At 47.3% G+C, this 23,658-nt stretch overlaps 1 protein-coding gene across 1 annotated transcript in view; it reads left to right on the top strand.

Annotated features, from left to right (window-relative positions):
* The window catches only part of LOC309449650 (uncharacterized protein), a gene marked incomplete at both ends in the record, with an annotated part of 103,188 nt that overhangs the window by 63,983 nt on the left and 15,547 nt on the right, over positions 1–23,658 (top strand). Inside the window, 13 exons of the mRNA XM_082071916.1 lie at positions 252–311; positions 3,240–3,284; positions 4,601–4,636; positions 5,719–5,754; positions 8,443–8,499; positions 8,667–8,738; positions 10,775–10,846; positions 11,795–11,830; positions 20,312–20,392; positions 21,540–21,593; positions 22,241–22,294; positions 23,028–23,090; positions 23,531–23,593. Coding sequence (XP_081928042.1) covers positions 252–311; positions 3,240–3,284; positions 4,601–4,636; positions 5,719–5,754; positions 8,443–8,499; positions 8,667–8,738; positions 10,775–10,846; positions 11,795–11,830; positions 20,312–20,392; positions 21,540–21,593; positions 22,241–22,294; positions 23,028–23,090; positions 23,531–23,593 — 729 coding nt within the window. The remainder of the gene's footprint in view (positions 1–251; positions 312–3,239; positions 3,285–4,600; positions 4,637–5,718; positions 5,755–8,442; positions 8,500–8,666; positions 8,739–10,774; positions 10,847–11,794; positions 11,831–20,311; positions 20,393–21,539; positions 21,594–22,240; positions 22,295–23,027; positions 23,091–23,530; positions 23,594–23,658) is intronic.

Below are 23,658 nucleotides of genomic sequence, written 5' to 3'. Positions count from 1 at the left end.
GGACAGTCCATTGCCCTCCCCTGGCTCCTTAGCCCTGACCCCATCCAACCACTTCATCTCTCTTTCACCCTCATGCCCTTCATCCCCACGGCTGCTGGAACATCCTCCAGAGAAAACAGCAGGAAGTCAACGGAATTGAGTCTTCTGACTCTTTCTTTCTGTGACTTTTAAATCATGGCCAAACTAATCAGCAATTGTGTGATGTAGTGTCCTTGCTCCGAATGAGACCTCTGGAGTTCTCTGTTCTGCAGGGAGAAATCGGCATTGGAGCAGCAGGCCCAAGAGGTCCTCATGGACTGCCTGGCCCTCAGGTAGGTAACAGAATCACACACTGGTTGGGGTTGAAGGGACCTCTGTAGATCATCCAGTCCAACCCACCTGCTAACGCAGGGTCACCAGAGCAGATCACACAGGAAGGTGTCCAGGTGGGTTTGAATGTCTCAGAGAAGGAGACTCCACAACCTCTCTGGGCAGCCTGGGCCAGGCTCTGGCACCTCAAAGGAAAGAAGTTTCTCCTCATATTCAGTTGGAACCTCCTGTGTTTCAGTCTGTGCCCGTTGCCCCTCATCCTGTCATTGGGCACCACTGAACAGAGTCTGGTCCATCCTCTGACACCCACCCTGGAGATATTTATAACCATCTATGAGATCCCCTCTCAGCTTCTCTTCTCCAGGCTGAACAGACCCATCTCTCTCAGTCTTTTCTCATAAGAAAGATGCTCCAGACCCATAATCACCTTTGTAGCCCTTCACTGGACTTTCTCCAGTCTCCTTGTCCTTCTTAAACTGGGTCCCTCCATAAAAGTTCCTGGCTTGGCTTCTTGCAACCTACCCTTGTTTGGAGGTAGCTTTACGCCATCACCTCCCACTCATTCATCTTAGCAGATGCCTAAAGGGCTGATTTCCGAGCCCTCCTTAATTTTTCACCAGCCAGATTTGGAGCTGGCACCTACCAGACTCTGTCCTCAGGTTGCAATTAGTTTAATTAGACACCCTCAAGCATTGCAGATGCACTGATCAGCTGCATGGCCAAGTGAATCCTGCCCTGCTGACTGTGTTGGCTGTGCTCTCATGGGCTAGATGGGAGCGTTGAAGGCAATATCTACACCCCAACATCTGCATGTCTTAGTTCTAGCGGTTCGGTGAAGACCCACCTCATTTTTATATGGTTTGGGGATGCTACTCATTCCTTCAGAAATCTGCCTCCAGCTCTTTTTTATCCTACTTCCCCTCTTCCCTCCTGTTGTCCTGGCAAAGGAAAACCAGCCCTCATCATCCTTGGGACAGCAACGTTCACTTTTTCTCACGTTGCTAAGAAGTTTTCGTCTCCTTCTGGCAAAGACCCCAGGGAGACCTTCTTGAGTCGTAATCAGAGGCCATGTTTCAATTTGCTGCTTCTGTGGCTGTTCCACGAATAAACTGATTTTATGCTGCAATCCATTTAGACAAACTCTCCATCTGCCAGCAGAACCATTCAATGAGGCCCCTGAGACAAAGCACTTAATGAGAATGTCAACAGCTGTGAGAGGTCTGGGGTAAACCTCGCTCAAGCTTCATTATCTGGAGGAAATTATGAAATAATGTTTCTGCTCTTCTGACTCCAGCATAAATCTAAAGTGAATCACAGAATTTCAGATTACATTGGCTTTATATGAGAGATCTAAATTTGGCCTCACAGGACGATGCCTGGGTCTAGGCATCTTAAAGACACATAAGTCTTGTAGGATCTACCTAGGAAGGTCACAAAAGGATTTCATAGACCCACTAGCACAGCTATCCCTTGTAGCAAAGCTTATGAGGAGCCAATAGCACACTTAAAGGGAGGCTCAGAGCAAGGTCTTCAGCATCTGGATACCACAGCTGGGCATGAAGATAGGCCTCAAATTGGTCTCCAAAGGCACAACTTACTGTCAAGCAGTTGACTGGTGGCCTCTTCCTTCTGCAAGTCCATGGTGTGAGTTCCAGGTGAATCCTTGGCTGCCTTATTTATTGTGGTGAGCCCTCCTGAAATCATGTTTGGTAATGAGTTATAAATATATAGAAAAGCTACCAAGCCCTCTAATCAGTGTCAAGAAGTCTCTCTGTCCCAGGACCATCTTAGACCTCTCTCTGTCCCTTGTTTCACATGACTTTGTCAGAGATAAGTAGCTTTTGGAGTGGGATGCACAATGTCATCCAGCCTCAGATAGCTTCTGAGCTAGTTCTGCCAGGGCATCTCTATACCAACAGAGAGGAAGAGGCACATTTTTGGAGTGATTAATAGTATGCTAAATCAGGCACAGATCATCCCACAAATCCATATTTCTCTCAAGGACTGAGGAGAAACTGAAGCTTCAAGCTGACCAAAGCATAATTCTCTAAACACTGCAGTGTCCACCTGCATTGACATGTGGATGGTCTCAAGCACTTTAGGCTCTTTGATCCAGGTCAGTAGGAGAATTAAGGCACCTAATTCAGATGGAGGTATAAGTGAACAAGGTTGGATAACTGCTCGAGGATCTGTGCTTGTGCATGCTTAATTCCTGTTGTCCCCAGTGCAGAGCTGGGACTGTGTGTGTTGCATTTGTCTTTGCTGGTGGCCATCAGTAACCCTATTACAGAATCATAAAATAGTTTGGGTTGGAAGGGACCTTAAAGATCACCCAGATCCCCCCCTGCCATGAGCAGGGACATCTTCACCAGCTCAGGTTGCTCAGAGCCCCGTCCAGCCTGGCCTGGGATGTCTCCAGGGATGGTTCATCCACCACCTCTCTGGCCAACCTGGGACAGGCTCTCACCACCCTCAGGGACAACAGTTTCTCCTGAATCTCCCTCCTTTAGTTTAAAACCACCCCTTGTCCTATCACAACAAGTCCTGCTGAAAAGTCTGTCCCCATCTTTCTCATCAGCCTCTTTTAAGCACAGAAAGGCCACACTAAGGTCTCCCTAGAGCTTCTCCAGCTGAACACCCCAACTCTCTCAGCGTGTCCTCCCAGCAGAGCTGTTCCAGCCTCGGATCATTCCTGTGGCTCCTCTGGCCCCTCTCCAGCAGGTCCATGTGTGTCCTGTGCTGAGGACCCCGAGCTGGACCAGCACTGCAGGGGGGTCTCAGCAGAGTGGGGCAGAGGGGCAGGATCCCCTCCCTCCACCTGCTGCCCACGCTGCTGGGGATGCAGCCCAAGATATGATTGATTTTCTGAGCTGCAAGCACACATTGCCAGCTTATGTCCCATCTTTCATCCTCTACCTTCTTCTTCACAGGGTGACGAGGGCATCGTGGGTGTCCGGGGCCCCCCTGGAATGATGGTGAGTGTTAAAATATCATGGAGAGCTGATTTTACAGCATGAACAACAGTGGGCTGAGGGCTGGCAAAATCCATCTGAGCAATGAAAAAATTAAACTGGGTCAATGCTTTCAAATGGGAAATGGAGATTTGGGGAAGCTGAATTGTGACATGTTGGGATGTGTCAGTGTAAATATCATAGGCAGTGGTGAGACATCATCTGTCATGCTGAGCACTGTTGCTCTATGCTCTTGTCCATTTGACCGACTCACCCACAGGCTGCTTTTGAAGTCCTCTTAAAGCATCACTACCTCTCTGTTCTTCTTTGTCAGGTCTGCTTTGTCTGCATGAATTTCAGCCTCTTGTTCTGTTGTAAATTCCATTTTCACTGATAGGGGACTGACACACAGATCACAGCCGGCATTTCAACAAACACCTTTTTATTTATTAGACTTTTGTCTGTAACAGAATTAATCTGTTATTATGAGCAAGATGGGCCTTTATGAGGTTCCTCAGAGGGCCAATGGTGGTTGCAGAACCAGGTTTCACTCTGGAATCTCAACCCTGAAGGGCTGATTCTCAGCAAGACTGGCCCTTTCACAACGAGGGCTTGCAAGATGATGTGTCCCAGTGGTCAGAGCCAGCAGCACAGGGGATGGCAAAGCCCAGGTTTTATGCCTTTGGGAAATGTCTGTGCTTTATCTCCTCTCCATCTGCCCTATCCATGCCCACCTCTGTGATGAGCTGCCAGCTCTGCAGGTGGAAGGTCCCACCTCTCTGCATGTTCATGGGAGGTCACCAGTCCCCCAGCTTTGCAAACGAGTTACACCTGGAGTGACCACCATGGCTTTTCAGCTCTCCAGGAGTGTTTCTCATCCTCTCTGTCTCCAAGGCCTCTGGCCTGCCCTGGGGGACATCTGGGGATCCATGTCGCCCCCACCTATGAGGAGCCCTCCAGGAGCAACCCTTCCACAATGCTCTCTGAGAGGTGGAGGCTGCCTCTTGTTAAACATACAAAAATCACAGTACGTGCCTTGCAAAAGGGGGGACATTGACTAAATTTATACACCCACCAAGAGATCCTGAGTTGTGCCTGAGACCCAGTGGTGGGCAGAACCTTAAGGCTAGATTTTCTCTTTGCAACAGTGTGATTCACTTCTCAAATTGATTTTGGAGAGAAGGAAAGGAGAGTAGAGACTCCTGTGCCAGTCCCACCAGCAGCTTCTCCATGGTGGAGCCCATCCTTGGAGTCAGCTCTGCCTTCAAGCAGAGGTTGCTCTTTCCTAACACCTTCCCCTTCTGGTATTTACCTTCACGTCTTGTTTTCTGTTCTTGCAGGGTCTAAAAGGCTTCCCGGGTGTGAAAGGCGAAAGAGTAAGCAATGGTTATCTTTCTCTGCAGCAGCCCACACTGCTGATGCTCCTGTTGAAACAGTGGGGATAATCCCAGCATCTTCTGGGGGCAGACTGGGAGGGCATCTCGATTAGAATGTGGAAGTGTGAAGTGACACTAGCAGCCCCCAGTAAAGCCTGGGCTGGGATGCGGGCACATGAGGTCTTTGTGCATGCCTAGGTCTTTTCAGAAGGTAATATGGGACAGAAGGAGACCCCTGGTATGCTATGGTTGATCCCAAAATGTGCAGGGTTGGGGGAAAAGGGCTAGGGAGCAGATGTTTGGATCACCAAACAGGCAACACATACCCTTTCATTTGCCTGCGTGACCAGAAATCCCCTTGGTTTCCTCCTACATCCCACCTGCAACCCTTGGAAAATGCAATACTGAGAAGAACAGATTTTGGTCCGAATGGCAGGGGTGTGCAATGGGATGCCAGGGGTGGGATCCACACACAGGTCTGCCTGTGTCTACTTTCCTGTGCCCTCCTGGTCCTTGCAGCCTCTTCCTTCTCCTGCTGCCACCATGCCCATCTTGACCACTGGGGAAGGTTATGAAATGCCACCAGGAATGAGTCCTGACCTTCAGCTTCATGTCCCATGCCATTATAAAAATCTTCCAGAAAAAGCTAATATTTCATACACTCTCAGTAAAGCATGGTAGATTTGAGGTTGAAATTTGGGAAATCCTGTATTATATAGGATGTCTTCCCACCCTAGATGTAGTGTAGACCCATCCCTGTAGCATGGAGATGCTACGTCCCATTGAGAGGTCAAAATTCAGCAATAGCCCCACATCACAGATCAGAGCATCACACAGAGCACCAAATCAGACAAACCACTTTAGTCCTCTGGGTCTTTATTTTTTTGTCAAGGCAATAAATTCTAGTTGTACGCAATCTCTTGTGGTAAGCTGATCATTTTGCAGAATGCCCAGAGGAACTGACTTCCAGCTGTGATAGATCTTAGTGGCTTGGAGTGTGAATCAATGGACTGAGCAACACAAGAGCAGTGAGTCAAAAGGGAATTTCTCACTGTCTTTTTTGTTTCTTTTCCTGTGTTTAGGGTGATCGGGGACTTCTGGGACCCAAGGGAGAAAGAGTAAGGACATTGCAGATTGTGACTTTCTGGGGCAGATGGGGTAAAAGGCTTCCAGAATTTTATAATTACCAGTAACGAGATGGACAGTTATTTAAATGTCAATGATCTTACAAGGTAGAGGTGTAAATAGTGAAAAAAATATTTATATGTGTTTTTCAAATATCTGGGGTCTTAGTGAGTTTGTAGGATTCGTGTTGTTACATGTGGGTGAATGTAGCCCACCCAGCATGGAATCATAGAAGAGTTTGGGTTGGAAGGGACATTCCAAGCTCATCCAGTGCCACCCATGCCATGAGCAGGGACGTCTTCACCAGCTCAGGTTGCTCAGAGCCCCGTCCAGCCTGGCCTGGGATGTCTCCAGGGATGGTTCATCCACCACCTCTCTGGCCAACCTGGGCCAGGCTCTCAGCACCCTCACCATAAAAAATTTCCTCCTCATATCTGGCCTGAATCTCCCTCCTTTAGTTTAAAACCATCACCCCTTCCTTATCCTGTAGCAACAGGCCCTGCACTGAGCAAGGATCCCACATGGTAGGATGTAAATGCCTTTAATCAAAGAAGACTTTAAATCCTACCTTTGATCCATTGTGTTGGGTGCACTGCCACCCATGTGCCTGGATCAAGATTCCATCACCAATGAAATCTATAGGATTTGAGGCTCAGGACCTCCTGTGTACTTCTCTGTGTCCCTGCTCAGCCTCAGCGCCCTCAGGGTGAAGAAGGTTTCCTTCTGTCTAATAGAAATTTCACTTGTTGCAACTTGTCCTTCCACTGTTGGCCTCCAAGAAGAGCCTGGATCCATCCTCTCTACATTTTACACCCATGTAGGTAGTGGAAGACAACATACAGGTGCTCACCTTGTTCTTGGGGGTCTCCACAAGGTGCCATCCACCTTGTTGATGCCATCCTTGCACTGGACACAGCATTCCAAGTTGAGCTTGCATGGTAGTTTTGGCAGGATCCTACAAAACAACAACCAAAAAAAGTCACTTTGGTAGCTATTTGCTGCGGCACAAAAATGCCTCCTGTGAATTAAGGGAGGAAGAAAATTTCTACTAATTTTGCTATAAGCAGCTCACCCCAAAGCAAACCACAATCTTAAAATGCCTGAGCTGGCTCATAGCAGGCAATGCAAAAATAACTACCCGAGTGCTTCTGGAAAATGCACAGAAAATGCTGAACTTTCACCCAATGTTTTGTTAACTTCCTTCCTGGCTGAAATGGCTTGTTAGAAAATGAGTTTTAGAAAACCTACATGACTATTCTGCCTTTGAGTCATGCAGTATTAAATGATTAAGGCTGATTTGTCTCTGGGGAAAATACTTTCAAAGGGGACTCGCTCCAGAAACGAATCAATTCTTAATCTGCTTCGCGAAGAGGCCCCAAAAAAACTTTCCAAATTGAAGGAATGTGTAATGTTTTTTTCCAAAGAATACCTTAATAAAATATAAGGTGGAGTGCAAGATAAAACAGGAGGGGAGGATAATTGGCTTGGGTTTGTTCCATATGATTACAGCTTAACTTTCTTTCTAACTCTCCCTTGATCAACACAGGAGTAACTGTGTGAATCCCAGGGCCTGTGCTATGTACTGGACCAAACTACAGGATCTTTATCCTCCCTTTTGTACCGAGAACTGATTGAGCCCCATCCCACCTCCATTATAGACCCTCCAGAGTAGGAGGGTGTATTAAGGCAAAATTTGATTGGGGTCTGATGGCGACGGTTGGATAAGCTGCAAAAGTTTATCAAATTTTGGGGAATATCGGTTGATGTGTGGTTGTTAAGGCTCCAGCAGCAAGGAACGGTCACCCTGAACAGGGGTGTTTGCAACACTTAAGAGACCTGGTGCCAAGGGACTCCTTTTCCAATGGGCTACAGTTGCCCATTAGAAGGTGGCTTTAGCCCTCCCTCCAACAGCATCACCACTTCGGAGACACAACCATTACTTTGCTAGAGCAGAGGCATTTCTTGCATGGGAATAGCTTTGTCGCAGCTTCTTCATTCTCTGGGGAGGAAAATGTCTTTCCTCAGCTGCCAAGCTGGTAAATAGACTTGGCGTGGATGTCTCCATAGAGTTACTGGCTCATTCTGGTTGACAGTTTGGGGGTCTGACCCTCAAAATATACATCTGAGGGGTGCACTAAGTGCCACTCTCCTTCCTTAGCTCTGACTCTGTGTCCGTAAATCAGGACACCATGAGTAGACCCGAGCTCCCACACCTGGGAAGAAATGCAAACCTTGACATCCTGAGTGCTATACGGTGACAAATGAGCCAAGCCATCACATCAAATATGAACCAGTCCCACCACTGACAACATTGGATCAGGAATCGAACCTTAGGGGCATGACATGCACAGCTCCATTTCCAGCCATGACGTCTAGACTAATGTAAAACCAGTGGGCCACAACGTTTTTTGGAGTAAGAGGTCACTGTGGAACCTCAGGACTTGTTGTAGTTTTCTGTTCACATTCATCATTCAGCTTTTAGTTAAGGACAGACTAACCCGTTGTGCTGTGGAGCATACGAGATTTCCCCGGCATATGGAGCACAGTTTGGGAAGGGCTTTCCTTCCTTGCAGATGTGTGAATTACCATTTCGCCCATCATAGCCAGTGTGGTTCCATCCAGTGGGACCCTTGAGTTCATGTATCACCAAGTGTCTACATCTCTGTGTCTCCTTTCTCTAGGGTGATCCCATTACTATTTTTGGACCCCAGGGCTATAAAGGCAATAAAGGAGATCCCGTAAGTTTGACTTTTTAAGCTGTTTCTTGTCCACTGTTGGTGGTGTCAGCACTGGGCACAGTTTGCGATAAGCATTCCAAACCAGCACTTTGGTCCAGAGCCAGTGGTTGAGAGCTGGGTCCACCAGGACAGAAGAACAATCCACTGATTTCTGTCTTACCTTTCAGGGTGAACAGGGCCTGCCAGGTTTTGATGGAGACAAAGGCGAGAAGGGAGAGGATGGCCCTGTAGGAGAAAAGGTATGAACCTCCCAGTGCAACTGAGAGAGACAGCATAATGTCACTGGTTGTGTGTGGAAGGAACAGATATCTCTCCATCAAAGAATCACAAAATGGTTTGGGTTGGCAGGGACCTTCAAAGCTCATCCAGTGCCACCCCTGCCATGAGCAGGGACATCTTCACCAGCTCAGGTTGCTCAGAGCCCCGTCCAGCCTGGCCTGGGATGTCTCCAGGGATGGGGCATCCACCACCTCCTTGGGCAACCTGGGCCAGTGTTTTAGCACCCTCAATGTAAAAAATTTCTTACTCATGTCCAGCCTGAATCTCCCTCCTTTAGTTTACAACAATCACCCCTTGTCCTATCACAACAGGCCCTGCTCAAAAGTCTGTTGCCATCTTTCCTATCAGCCCCTTTTAAGTTTGGAAAGGCCACACTAAGGTCTCCCTGGAGCTTCTGTTCTCCAGCTGAACACCCCAACTCTCTCAGCCTGTCCTCCCAGCAGAGCTGTTCCAGCCTCGCATCATAGAATCATAGGATGTTCTGAGTTGGAAGGGACCCACAAGGATCATTGAGTCCAACTCCTGTCCCTGCACAGGACAACCCCACAGTTCACACCGTGTGTCTGAGGACGTTGTCCAGTCTCTTCTTGAACACTGTCAGGCTTGGGGCCGTGACACCTCCCTGGGAAGCCTGTTCCAGTGCTCCCTCTCTGCCCCCTCTCCAACAGGTCCATGTCTGTCCTGTGCTGAGGGCTCCAGAGCTGCATCATCCCTTCCCACATCCCTGCTGTACAGGACACACTTGTCCAGCTCTTACCACAGAAAGAGGAAGATGCTGGGCTGGGGCTTGGGAATGTGGTAGACATGCAGTTTACCAAGTGCCAAGTCTGTAGTTGTGGAACCACGTAAAATTGGTGTACGAAGTACTGGATCACTTTGGGAAAAGTGACTGTTCAATTATTGCAGCACTGTAAGAGTCCCACATCTCTCTCTCTCCATCCAAGAGCTGGACATGCTACTTCAAACCCTCTAGCTCTTGTGACATTCTTGTTAAAGCCTGGTTGGCTCCTCTGTTTGTGTTCTTCACACAGGGCTGTCCCCTAGGTGGTGGCAAAGCGAGTCGCCTGCTCCTCCATCTGCCATTGCTCTTTGAGGGCACCCTGTGGTGGTCTTAGGTCTCAACCCATCACCATTCTGCTGGGCGGAATCATGTAACTCTCCCACTCTCAGACTGAGTCATAGCTTAAATCTCCATGTACTAATCATCCCTATTTTTATATTCTGTTAATGCTTTTTGCTCCAGAAGTCTGACCCAGGACGAGGATGCTGCTGAATAAATATGAGTACCTACAACAGCAGCATCCCTGTCTGAGCTAGACACTGAGCTCCAATTATTTTCTGTGGGAACATGTATAACCAATGTAGTTCAGGGTGGGAATGGCCTGACCCAGTGTGGGCATCTCCCTTGAGAAGTGGCAAATTGTGTCCTTACCACAGCTGCTTGTGCTGATTAAGTCCCCAGCAACTGGAAAAGAAACTCGTGGAGATGCTCCTCTGGGTCATACCTGTTTCTTAAGTCAGATGGAGCCCACATACGATATCTATCAGATTGCTCTCTAATAAAAAAATCATATGTAAGCGTCTCTTAGAGCAAGAACATCTCTTGTCTGAATATCTGAGTGAGTTTGGATGGACACCCAAAGTTGTATCTCCACCACCAGTAACTCCATCAGGGTCTTGTACTTGAGTATTTGCAAGAAGTTGGCTCATCCAGAGGCTTTGAGACCCTTTTCTGCTTGTTTTCCTTCAGTCCTCATCACTGGGCACCAACTCTTTTACAGGACAGTTCACTGAAGCTTCTGCCAAGCTGTTCTGCAGCTGGTGGCTGCTGTACAGACCTCTGGTGTCCCTGGGGCTGAAATCTGCTATAGAAATTGTGCTTTTGTTATCCTCTCCACCATCTCCACGGGTTCTTCTATGGACCTTTCCCATGGGGGTGTCCTTTGAAGAGCAGTAGGTAGTCAAAATATATTTGACGGAGATTTTAAAATTTCAGGGACTCAAAGGTGAAGCTGGTTCAAAGGGAGTGATGGGGCTTTTTGGAACAAGAGGACCGGTGGGACAGAAGGTGAGTACAGTGACCACCTCTGTTAAGGCATCCCCAGCAAGAACTGATGTGCAAAATTCCTTCACAGTTCTCTCATGGAGTATAATCCTGCATTCCCTCTCCAAAATTTCTGATTGAAATGTTATGGGGCTACCAAGGAGAAGTAGTTACGCTTTTCCAGGAGACTTCTAAAGACTTCTACTTTGTAAAGCAGCAGGGAGCTCTGGAACCTTTCTGGGGTGAAATGGTCAATAATGACATGCTGAAATGCCAGCATTTAGGTGTGTGAAGTGAACTGCTGTCCAGTTATAGAATCAAAGATCTATTTAGGTTAGAAAAGACCTGTAAGGTCATTGAATCCAACCATAAACCCAGGACTGCGAAGTCCACCTCTAACCCATGTCCCTGAGAACCTCATGTCCATCTCTCCAACCCCTCCAGGGATGGTGACTCCAGCACTGCCCTGGGCAGCCTGTTCCAATGCCCCACAGCCCTTTGGGGAAGAAATTGTTCCCCACATCCAACCTCAACCTCCCCTGGCGCAACTTGAGGTCGTTTCCTCTGCTCCCGGCGCTTGTTCCTGGGGAGCAGAGCCCGACCCCCCTGGCTCCAAGCTCCTTTCAGGCAGCTCAGAGATCAGAAGGTCTCCCCTCAGCTCCTGTTCTCCAGCTGAACCCCCCAGGTCCCTCAGCCGCTCCCATCACACTTGTGCTCCAGCCCCTCACCAGCTCCGTTCCCTTCTCTCCACTCGCTCCAGCACCTCAAGGCCTTTCTTGGCGTGAGGGCTCCATTCAATTGCTCAGCTGAGATGTTTGGGGGCTCCCACCTGCCCCCTCCAGCTGCTGCTGCAGACAGGTCCCCAAAGGTCCCCTTGTCTCTTCCACAGCTGTAGGTATCTTCTACAGCAACCCTCATTTCCAGAAGAAATGCAGATTTTCCCCATGGTAACCATCACCACTTTCCTTGCAGGGGGAGCCAGGAGAACCAGGCTTGCCGGGCTCTGCCGTGAGTTGGAACATGTTTTTCTGCCTTTGAGAGTTTCAGGTGTGGAGCTGGGCTTGTGCCGCTGGTCCTCTCCCCACAGCCACATGTGTGGGCTGTGAGCTGGGATGGGGTGATGCTGACTCAGTGCTGCTCCACAAAGCCCACGTTGAAAGAGGCTTTGCTGGAAAACCAGCAGAGGGGACCACAGGCAGAGGTATGTTTTAATGGGATGTCGCATTTTGCATCAAGGAACACATTAAATATGCATTTAGTGTGTTGGGGGCCATTGCCAGACATGAACAGATGATGTTTCCTGTTCAAATGACTGAAGAATTGCAACTACAGTTGTATATCCCAGGAGGAACATATATATCATTAAGACGCTGGACTACAAGTGGCTATTTTCAGTGGTCAGTGGGTGCATGTTGGTGGCCGGAGGGAAAGCAGTTATGCCAGAAGACCTGGATAATCTCTGAGTTCACCTGGTTTCCTGCCAAATTGTAGTTGGGGGAAAAAGGTGGGGGGAAGGCAATATTTGTTTCACTTCAATGCTTTGCAAAAGTGTTTATTTGCCTTTAAACTTCACCATTTCACCTGGAAGAAACCTCAAGTGAAAAAATGGTCTCCAAAGTTGGTCAAAGTGGAAAAAAAGTCCCCACTGATTTATTTTCATCTGGGAAAGGAAGGAATAAGAGGGGAGGGAACAAAAAGGTGATTGGGACTATTTCTCTCAGGTCATGGAAACAGGAGCATGTTCCATTGTTTTATTGCAATAAGAAATATCAGTATTTTCTTAACCTATTCCCCAATTATCCCTCTCTGTGTGTGAGTGGGTGACTCTCAGCAACTATCTGTTGCCGTAAGGGCTCCACAGCTGTTCAGCGCTGCCCACTCATTACCATTCACGGCTGTGTAACTATTTACAAACCCATAATCCAGACTGGTAATTACTCACTGAGAAAAAGGTCCTCATCCAATTAAGAATTTCAACCCCTGCCTGGTTGTAAACAACTTTCTGAGCACTTTGCCGAAGTGACGAGGCTGTAACATGCTGTAAGACCTCAGCACGCTGCAGGTCCATCTGGGATCACCACATGTAGGCATTTTTGGAATAGCTTTGTAGTGAACACCCAAATCCCTAGGTGACAAGCAGTAGTAGAGCAGGAGTAGAGCAAAGATGTTTGTTGAGGCTGCTGAGTGCAAAGGAAGCACAGACTCCTCCACCCTGGCCGGTGACCATCCAGGCAGAGGTGGAAGATGTGCTTTATTCTGCTGGCACCCACAGGGATCAGCACATAACTGTAGGATCATAGAATTATTTTGGTTGGAAGAGACCTTCAGGATCATCAAGTCCAACCATTAACCCATGTCTGGCACTAACCCATGTCCCTGAAAACCTCATCTCCGCATCCGTTCAACCCTCCAGGGATGGTGACTCCAGCACTGCCCTGGGCAGCCTGTTCCAATGCCCCACAGCCCTTTGGGGAAGAAATTGTTCCCCACATCCAACCTCAACCTCCCCTGGCGCAACTTGAGGCCGTTTCCTCTGGTCCTGGCACTTGTTCCTTGGGAGCTCAGCCCCCTGGCTCCAACCTCCATTCCCCTATCTGAACTCTCTCCAGCACCTCAAGGCCTTTCTTGGTGTGAGGGGCCCAAAACTGACCTCAGGATTCAAGTTTTGGCCTCCCCAGTGCCCAGCACAGGGGATGGTCACTGCCCTGGGCCTGCTGGCTAATACAGTTAACTACCAGAAAGTGGTATCTTGTCAATCAATATTTGAGGAAAACTAAGTAATGTTTCTTTTGGAAATATTTAGGGATTCTGCTGCTGCGGGTTAATGCTATCTGTGCTGTGCTTGGAGCTAAGCTGAGGTAACAAGGCTTGGCTTTGGTCTTTCATTAAATTTTTAAAATTGCAGAAGTCCGGGGCACTGTTGGAAGAGCCATGATATACAACATCCGGGATGAAATTCATCTGACCTCAGGTTACGGCTGCCATGTTCACTTTCCACATCTGAGCGAGCTGTGCTCAGACTTGTTTTATTGGCAGCTTTAGGGTACTCTTAGAGCATGATTCACATCATCTATTTCAGAAACTCGTATTAGGACACAACATCCTGATGTAACTCATTCTCCACAAGCCCAGGTCTCACTTTATCCTCAAAGTGCTCACAGACACTTCGATTACTTTTTCCCCAAGTCATTCTGTACAGTTAGGCTTGGCTGTTTGATATGTCATTCCCCAAGTTCTCTTCTCCCTTTTTCTTAAAGACAGACAGTACTTGGTCCAGTCTAGCTGTACCAAATCTGTCCTATGCAAAGTCTTGTAGTTAATGGCTAGCAGTTCTCATTGTCCTTCAACTTCCTCTAATTCCATCTTTCATATCCACAAATTGCCACCAACTCACGGTAAAAATGTGCCAGTCCTTTTCTGTTGTGCTGAGCTCACTCAGAGTAATTCAACCAGCTTGTAAAAAAATCTCATCCATTTACCCTTTTGATTTGGTGATCTGTAGGAATTCCCAAGTGACAGCATTTGTTTCTTCTCCCTATAATCATTGCCTGGAGAATTTAAATGGATCTAGTTGACTTTACAACTGAACCTCCAGGCAAATGAGCATATTCTTGATATTCAAGACACCTCCTCCTCCTTTTTCCTCTTTTCTAAGAGCACTGAGCACTGTGGTTACATTGATATTCCTGCCATGCTTCACCCTGTTATATTAATATTGCAATCAGTTATGACTATTAAATTGCAATCTTGATTATGTATTAAGGCTTCTGGCTCTTCTTCTTTATTTCACATGCTTTTTGCATTAATATCCTAGCAAATTAACTCATTATACTCCCTAAAATTCTATTCTGAGTACCCCTCTCTTAGCATTATGCCCTATTTTGGGTTTACAGGGTCTACATTTATCAACATGCCTTGGTTCTCTCCATCCTGGTTTGCAGTGCTCCTCACTAGGTCTACAAGTTGGAGCTCGGAGATGTTCTTCACCTCCTCTCATGAGCTGGGCTCTATATTTGACCAGCAGCCTGTGGATCCTTACCCTATATCTGAGGAAGCCAGGTTGTACATGATAACACCATCCACACAGCCATGTCCTTATCCCCACGGTGTCCTGCTTCAGCTTACCTGGAGGGTGGGAGAACCACCAGCTCCCTGGACCTTCTGCTTTTGCTCTCAGAACCATTTCTGATGGGCTTCGTTCTTCAGCTCTGCCAGAGCACATTTGGCAGTGTCAGGTTGGAGCAGAACCACAAGCATGGGGTTTGGGGCGAAGGGTGGGAGAAATCCAGGATTTTTCCATCCACGCTGGTCGTTGAGAGTGATGGAGTTCTCAAGGCATGAAAGTGAAGCTGTGCACCTGAAGACCAATAACCATTTAAGGATTAAAGTTGCTGGAAGAAGATTAATTAACTGAGGAAGTCAAGTAAATTTTAAATAGGTTATATATGAAAATGGAAGTAGGGTTTCCTCTCCTCTTCCTCTCCTTGTCATGTGCAGATACAACACACTCTTACTCTTTTCCCTTGGCGGAGCTTCAACCTTCTGAATCCCTTTGAATATTTAATGAAGAAGGAATTATTATGCATGATGAAGGAGTTGGGACAATCTTTACATTTTTAAGACGGTTGCATGCTGTGTGTAGGTAGGAAGATGAAAGTTTAGCCATTAGTTCAGCAAGTTGCCGCTACACTTTTAAATTCATCTGGCTGTTGGCATCTGGTGCCTTCAAATCCTTTTAGTCAGCAGTTAATGACTGACTGGCTTAAACACTGAGTTTTAAATGACTTTCTCACTGAATTCACATGAACCAGGATTGTCTTTCTTTTCTAGGTGGCTTTCCCTTGTGAGACGTGAGAGCAAGTTAGGGAATTCTGGTTAACACTGGGTCAATCAGATGCTAAATATGGCCAGTCCAGGAAGGCTGAAGGAAAGCTGAAGGATAGATACTCTTTTGCCACTGTTTAGAGGTCTCTCCTGGGCTTGACAAGAGGTGCTGCTGACTACTCAGATTGGAAAAAGCCATCTCTGAGAAGTTATTGCCCTGGGAGGGTGCCCTGATGTGTCCTGAGCCCTTCCGATGAGTCCGGGCTGGTCAAAGGGGGGTCAGTCAGCCAGATCTTCTGGCCACAGGTGGAAAGTTCTGCCCAGGGTGCCTTGGAGGCTTTTCAGTGGGGTATCAGGCTGACCCACCTCTGAGATGTAGTGCCTGGTGGAAAAATGCCCATTACAGCTGTGAGGGGCAGCTCCCACACTAAGAAATGACTTTTTAAGGACAATATTCAGGACTAGAGCAAATAATTGTGGGCAGGACAGTCTGGACACAAGACACAGCAGGAAAGACATAAAACCAGAGGTGAATCTCTTAGGTTTAGGCTCCCAGCTACTCCATATGCATCATCGCATCAGATATTGAGCACTAAAACACAGAAGGTGAGCAGCCTTTTAGCAGAGATTGCAGCCTACACCATGGGTTGGAAATGCGTGAGCCCTTTGATATGCGTCTTCAGATGGATCCTTTTAGGGTGTGCCATGTGGGCAACATTTTTGATGATGGGTTTCACACTTTCCTCAAGGTGACCCAACTAATTCCCCAGCTCGTTCATCTGAGTGGAAACGATGAGCCTGGAGACAAGGTTGGCTCCTCCCTGGCTCCAGCCCAAAGTTTCATGGGAATTTGTGCCTGGAAGCAGCGATCCTCGGCTGCTCAGACATCTTTACGTCACAGCCAGTGATCGGGACTTATGACTAAGCCTTTGCGTTGCTGTGCCTTCATGGTACCTGGTGTCTTTGCAGTTAAATGGAGCCTGTTCCAGCAACAATTTAATAAGAGAACCAAATAGCAAGACCCATTTCCAGTACTCCACCAGTAATTGCCTTTAAACTGCCATTTTACTAGCTTTTATTGCCCAGCCTTTGTTTGCCTGGCAGAATACAGAATGTAAATCTGAAGGAACAAATTTACATTCAACTTCTTTCCCTTGCCTAGTGCTCAAATGCTTTTCTATTCCTCTCTTTTTTTTTTCTTTCTTTTTGTTTTCCTTTTTTTCCTCCTATTCCACCTTTTTCTTGTTCTGGGTGCAAATGACCTTGAAAAGCATCACCTCCACGACCTCCTTCCCCCACAGCTCAAGCAGGGACAGAAGCAATGTCTGAGCCTTATTATAAACCTTCTAGTCCATATGACAAAGTCTCTTCAGCCCATGATGAGTGGGAGTCCACCTATAGTGAGAAAAGACCCGGATCAAAAACTTGCTTATGTTTGCTGGACTGAGTAGGCATGGCTTAGACCCAGCTACCTTTCAGCCCACTAGCACATAATGCGAGCTTAACTCTTCCTAAAGCCATCCGGGCCCCTTTCAGGTCAAGAACAGGCAAGAAGCATCTTACAGAATAACTTTGTTTGGAAGAGACCCTCAAGAACATCAAGTCCAGCCATTAACCCAACACTGGCACTAAATGGTGTCCCTAAGAACCTCATCTTTGCTTCTGCTCAACCCCTCCAGGGATGGTGACTCCACCACCACCCTGGGCAACCTGTTCCGAAGCCTGACAACCCTTTCCATGAAGAAATTTTCCCAATATCCAATCTAAACCTCCCCTGGTGCAGCATGATCTAAGGCAGACAGAAGAGAAGAGAGTTGGACGCAGGCAGGTGGGAAAGCACAGGAAAACAACGAAAGGTGTCTCCTTGACAGAGGAGGCACTAGGGACAACTGATGAAAATATTAAAGCTAATTGGGAAATCTCTGACTAGTCTCAGGTTCCTTCAGGCTCAGGCAGTGCTCAAGAATAAGCTTTTTAGCCCATCCCCTTGGATACAGGTGTGTAAATCCCTGGCCAGATGCACCTGTACCCAGCTCAAAGCTACCTCAGAAATGCCAGGCACTTGAAGGTATCCTGGGTTTTGAGATTTGACCATCAAACCAAAAGGTTTATTACCCTCCCCATAATCAATCTCTCCAAGCAAACAGAGAAAGTCTAGTTAGCTGGGGATTTTATAGTCCATTTACTGACTCAAACGGAACATCATATTGATCGTGTCAACAATTGCTAGTAAATAAAGAGCTTGCACAAGATGTTCATGCCTGATTGTGTAGGCAGTGCTTGAGGAACATGGACTTTATGTGATCCAAACATGACTGGCAGAGCCATGGAGGAGCACCTGGTCGGCTCTCAAATACTCCTCTTACTCTGAAATGTAAAATATGTTGAGGATTGGGGAGGAGTTTGAAGAAGCAACATTTTTCCCAGGGGAGGAGCTGAATTTTTATTTCTGGGGGTGAAAAGGTGATGGGTCTGTTCTCACAGTCTGACCCACCATCAGGGACAGCATCATCCCACCTGTATGTCTCTGGGATGTTTGCTTGTCTCTGTGATTGTGTTTGAAGAGTTTGTTCATCACTGAGAGGAGGAGTAATTGGAGAGGTGATGGTTCTGCTTGGCATACAAATCTGAATCACAGAATCCCAGAATGTCAGGGGTTGGAAGGGACCTGGAAAGCTCATCCAGTGCAATCCCCCCATGGAGCAGGAACACCCAGATGAGGTTACACAGGAAGGTGTCCAGGCGGGTTGGAATGTCTGCAGAGAAGGAGACTCCACAACTCCCCTGGGCAGCCTGGCCCAGGCTCTGCCACCCTCACCATGAAGAAGTTTATTCTCAAATTTAAGTGGAACCTCTTGGGTTCCAGTTTGTACCCATTACCCCTTGTCCTGTCATTGGTTGTCACCGAGAAGAGCCTGGCTCCATCCTCCTGACATCACCCTTTATATATCTGTAAACATTAATGAGGTCACCCCTCAGTGTCCTCTTGTCCAGCTCCAGAGCCCCAGCTCCCTCAGCCTTTCCTCACACGGGAGATGCTCCACTCCCTTCAGCATCTTAGTTGCCCTGCGCTGGACTCTCTCCAGCAGTTCCCTGTCCTGCTGGAACTGAGGGGCCACAACTGGACACAATATTCCAGGTGTGGTCTCACCAGGGCAGAGTAGAGGGGAAACAAACTCTCTCGACCTACTGACCCCCCCCTTCTAACCCACCCCAGGTACCATTGGCTTCCTGGCCACAAGGGCCCAGTGCTGGCTCATGGTCACCCTGCTGTCCCCAGGACCCCCAGGTCCCTTTCCCCTACACTGCTCTCTAATAGGTCATTCCCCAACTTACACTGGAACCTGGGGTTGTTCCTACCCAGATGCAAGACTCTACACTTTCTCTTGTTCTATTTCATTAAATCTGGTGGCTGATTTTTCAATTTTTTTTTTTTAATAAAAGTGTTTCGTTTTGACAGCCTACTGCAAAATAATTCCAAGTGGAGAAAGCCATTTGTTCATCTTCCGATCTGCTTAAACAGCCAATTCACTCTCCTCTGAGTGACCTGAGCCGTGTGCCATCAGTGTCTCAAGTCGGGATATATCCACTTTTATCTCACATACAGGTTCTGAAAACTGCAGTTGTAGTTGGCCAGAATGGATCAATAGACTGTAGCAGAAAGGGCAACCTTGTGAGAAAAAAAACCAAAAAGGATATTTCTAGTAACTTAATAGTTTCCTACTGAAACAGTGGGAGAGAGCAAGAGGCCCTGATGCTGGAGGTGGCTCTGATGTTCCACACGGAGCTGAGTTGCAAAGTGGCTCCACAAGCCAAGAAGCTCCACAGTTGGGCAGAAAGGTGTCTTCTTGGAGGACCACCTCTGTCCATCATTACCAACAAGTCTGGGATGGATGAAGATCTCACTTTTGGCTCTCAACTCCCCAGAGTGGAGATCTCCTCCCATTGCAGCTATGACCAGTTCCATGCCTGGATCTATTCATTCCCCAAACAAATTTCACCACCGGGTGCTGCTTTTCTCACCTGAGCAAATCCGAAGCTGCAGACCCTCTTCCCAGGGTTGTGTGCAACCCTCAAAGTCACTCGCAGTGTGATGCTGCCTGCTCTAATTAATGCTTTTGCTCCTATTTTCAACCACAGTCATCACAACCTTAATATTCTTGGCCCAGGACTTAGCTGACATCTGCCTCTGTTTCCCAAGGTGTTAATATAAATAAACCAACTCACAGACTGAATTTGCTAGTGGCTTACAACCCCATGAGGAACAGGTGCTACCCTTTTTCCCTGAAAATAAGACAGGGTCTTATTATTTTTTGCTCCAAAAGATGCCTATTTTTGCATGTATAGCTGCCTGGGCACTATTTAAATTGACTTTTTAATGAACTGTAACTAGGGCTTATTTTTGGAGTAGGGCTTATATTTTGAGTATCCTCAAAAATCCTGAAAAATCATGCTGGGGCTTATTTTTGTGGTAGGGCTTATTTTTGGGGAAATAGGGTGAATCCCAGCCTCAAGTCCTAGTGCTAGCACTAGGGTAGCGTCTGACCTGTGGCTGCGGGAACACACAACCCAGGCTCTTACTATTGAGTTTCCATCCTGATGAGTGTCCTCAGCCACCTCCCTGCAAGAGCTGACACAAATTAATTTATCTCCTCTTTCTGACAGGGTACAGCAGGACTCAATGGGAAGAACGGAAACAAGGGAGCCAAAGGCGACAGAGGTCTTCAGGGACAGAAGGGGAAGCCAGTGAGTAACGGGGAAGACACGGCTCATTTGGCATGTCGAAAGAGGCTCTGTGCCTTTTTTGACCCTGATTTTATGTCTTTTCCCACACCCTACGTCCCTCGTTACTGGAGTCAGGTTCTTGTTCAGGACGAGTATTTCCAACCTCCTGGAGAAGACTCTAAAGCACATCCTGGTCTGATTTTTAGTAGGGCCATTTTCTGGATGCTAGCAGAGAATCTGTCCATGTCTCTAGTGACAGACGTCTAAGTTTTCACATTTTCAGCATGTTTTCCTTTATCTTTTACCAAGGCTCAAATTTCAAGTTCCTTCATGTACCAAGTCTAGTTCTTCTCAAAGCTGACCTGCCTGATGGAGAGAGCAGGGAGCAAAGCAATCATTTGCTAATGACCCTATGGACCTCACTTTTCTGGGACAAGCTGGTTCTCTGTCATGACAAGATGTTTCCCTTGCCCTCAAATAATTTCCTGCGTGCGGATGGGACTTTGGCTCCTTATTACTGAAAGCTCATCTCCAAAGTGGTGCTCGGTGGGAACATGTCCTCACTTTACCTTCTGCAAACAAGCTGAAATCTTCTGGTGGTTTTTCCTTTTTGTTTTGCTATGAGAGAAGAAAAAACTATATATATTTTGAGAGGGAGCAGGAAAGGAAGTCCTCACTGAAATTAATGAACATCTTCTAGATCATTCAATTAGCGCCTGAAGTGAATGACAGACCAGATTTCCAGGGGCAGTGACCAATACAAGAGCTGAGGGAGATGATCTAACATCTCCACAGTGCAGGTCCTCATGGTTGTTGCCACTCCATTATCTCCCAAATCTTAGTAACATTCACTCCAACACACAAATCCTCAAGGATCGTTTCCTAAACATTGCCCAGTGGAAGCTACAGGCCCTATGGAGACTCTTCACAGCATTTTGTCCCACTTCATTCTCAGTCCTGTCACAGTCAGCCATCTTCTGCAAGGTCATTCCCTGTCCCACCCCAGAATTGGCTGCATTTCTGGCAGCAAGGTGACCATGACCTGCAAATTTTTAAGGAGCCTCTGGTGGTTAAAAACATAGTTTAAATGCAGGGTGATGCTGTTGTCAGAGCTGTATTCTTAACATTTCAAGCTGTGCGTGATGTGTTTGTCTATATTTTTATGTAGGGAGGGAAAGGTGATCCCGGGACCATTGGTGATATTGGACAGAAAGGAGCAAAGGTAGGAAATGGGTGAGATCCTGTGAAATCCCTGTCCTCGGAGGTATTCAAAAGCTGTCTGGACATATTCAGCCAGCTTTAGGTGGCCCTGCTTGAGCAAGGAAGTCAGACAAGATGACCTCCAGAGATCCTTTCCTACCTGAAACACTCCATGATTCTGTGAAATAAAGGACAGAGACAAGACCTCAAGTTTCATGCCATAGTGGGCCTGAGGGATAAAGATCACAGAATCATAGAATCATTTTGGTTGGAACAGACCTTCAAGATCATCGAGTCTAACCATCAACCCAACACTGTCACTACCCCATGTCCCTAAGAACCTCATCTCAGTGTCTGTTCAACCCCTCCAGGGATGGTGACTCCACCACTGCCCTGGGCAGCCTGTTCCAATGCCCCACAGCCCTTTCCAGGAAGAAATTGTTCCCAATATCCAATCTAAACCTCCCCTGGCACAACTTGAGGCCGTTTCCTCTCATCCTATCACTTCCTAGTTGGGAGAAGAGACCAGCCGCCTCCAACACCTCCTTGCCATGAGCAAGGGAAGAAGTTGTAGCCTCACATCAGTACTAGCCCTGTGCACACCAGCATTCTTCCCTCCTGCCCTCACCTTGATTTGTCTTCAATGCCCATCATTTGCTTTATCCTCAGGGCTTACGAGGGCTACCAGGACGCATCGGTGCTCCCGGAGCTGAGGGCATCAAGGTGAGTTCAGGCCAGCCTTCCATCCTGTTCTGGCTGCCCCATTTCCAGCAGTTTTCCCATTCATCCCCAGGATAGAAACCACATGAAGAAGACACCCTGATGCTGCCAGAAGTCCCTCTTGATGACATGGGGCTGCAGTGCAGGGGGATGTGACCATGGAGAGAAGGGAGCCACGGATGAGGAGGTTTTAAATCTCACAGGGAACTTTTTGATAGTCTGGGGTGAAAAAAGTAAAACTAAAAATCAACAGACCCTGCCCAAATCTCCTCCTGGTCTGTGGCTTAGCAACTGCCTGAGCTCGATTTGCAATTACTGCTGGGCACATCACTCTGGTTGTCAGCACCATTGGTCCTTCCTCTATAAACAGGGATAACGGCCCTTAGTGGTCTTTTTATGAAAGGTGTTTGAGAAGCTTGCTAAGAAGTAAGGGAGCTGTTACTAGCTCAGCCAATGGGATATGTTGTCATTGTTGTTGTTGTTATTAATATTTTCTTTCAACTGCCTGGCCTATTGGGTAAGTGAAGTACTGTTCAGTGAATTTCCCACCTGCTTTCCTGTAGGGGGGCTTGGAGTTCTGAAGCAGGACTTTGCCTATACTTAGTCTTTCTGTTACCAGGAGCGGCAACATGTTCCCCCCTAAAGTACTACCTACGTTGCCATTTCAGAGCCAGTTTTCCCAATATTTTAGAGGTTCTAGGAGCTTATAGACCACCCACTGTTTTTTCATCCACAGGGAGAAATTGGCAGTCCTGGAAAACCAGGAATCCCAGGATCAGATGGACCATGTGGACCAAAGGTGAATATCTAAATTATGCATCTGCCTACAAGTAGGAGGTTTCCTAAAAACTTTGCAGATGTTGCAAATTCACCCCTGCAACATGATTCTTTCTTTAAAGGGGCACAAATAGGGTTATTCTGACTTTATTCCAGCATAGATCTGGGTGAAGGAAGATGCTTGGACAACCTGGAGTGGGGACGTCTTCACTCGTCACTGCAAGACTCAACCAGGTTCACCCAGCCCTGGTGCTCCACAGGCACTATTGCACATGTCAAGTAATGGGGTTTTTTAGTGACATTTCTTTAATTCTCCTTTAGTATCACCAATGTGCAAACGGAGAGATCCTGCTGTGTTGCACTCAGTAAATGATTCTGCAATCTGAAAAAGAGTTGGTTTGTTCAGCAAATTGCAACCTTGCCAAGTCTGCATTGGCCATGATTTTATCTTATTTTATCCAGGGTGAACAAGGAGCATCAGGGGACCATGGTGCCTCAGGGATTCCTGGGGAGAAAGGAGAAAAGGTTAGTACTCACCAGACTGCATCGAGCTGCCATTTATTACAGAATAAATCTTGCATCCATCAGGT

Source organism: Streptopelia decaocto (assembly GCF_964273445.1).
Source record: "Streptopelia decaocto genome assembly, chromosome: 1".
In the NCBI taxonomy this organism is placed as follows: Eukaryota; Metazoa; Chordata; class Aves; order Columbiformes; family Columbidae; genus Streptopelia; species Streptopelia decaocto.
The sequence above is the reverse complement of the archived record's forward strand: the minus strand, read 5'-3'. Positions and strand labels throughout refer to the sequence as shown.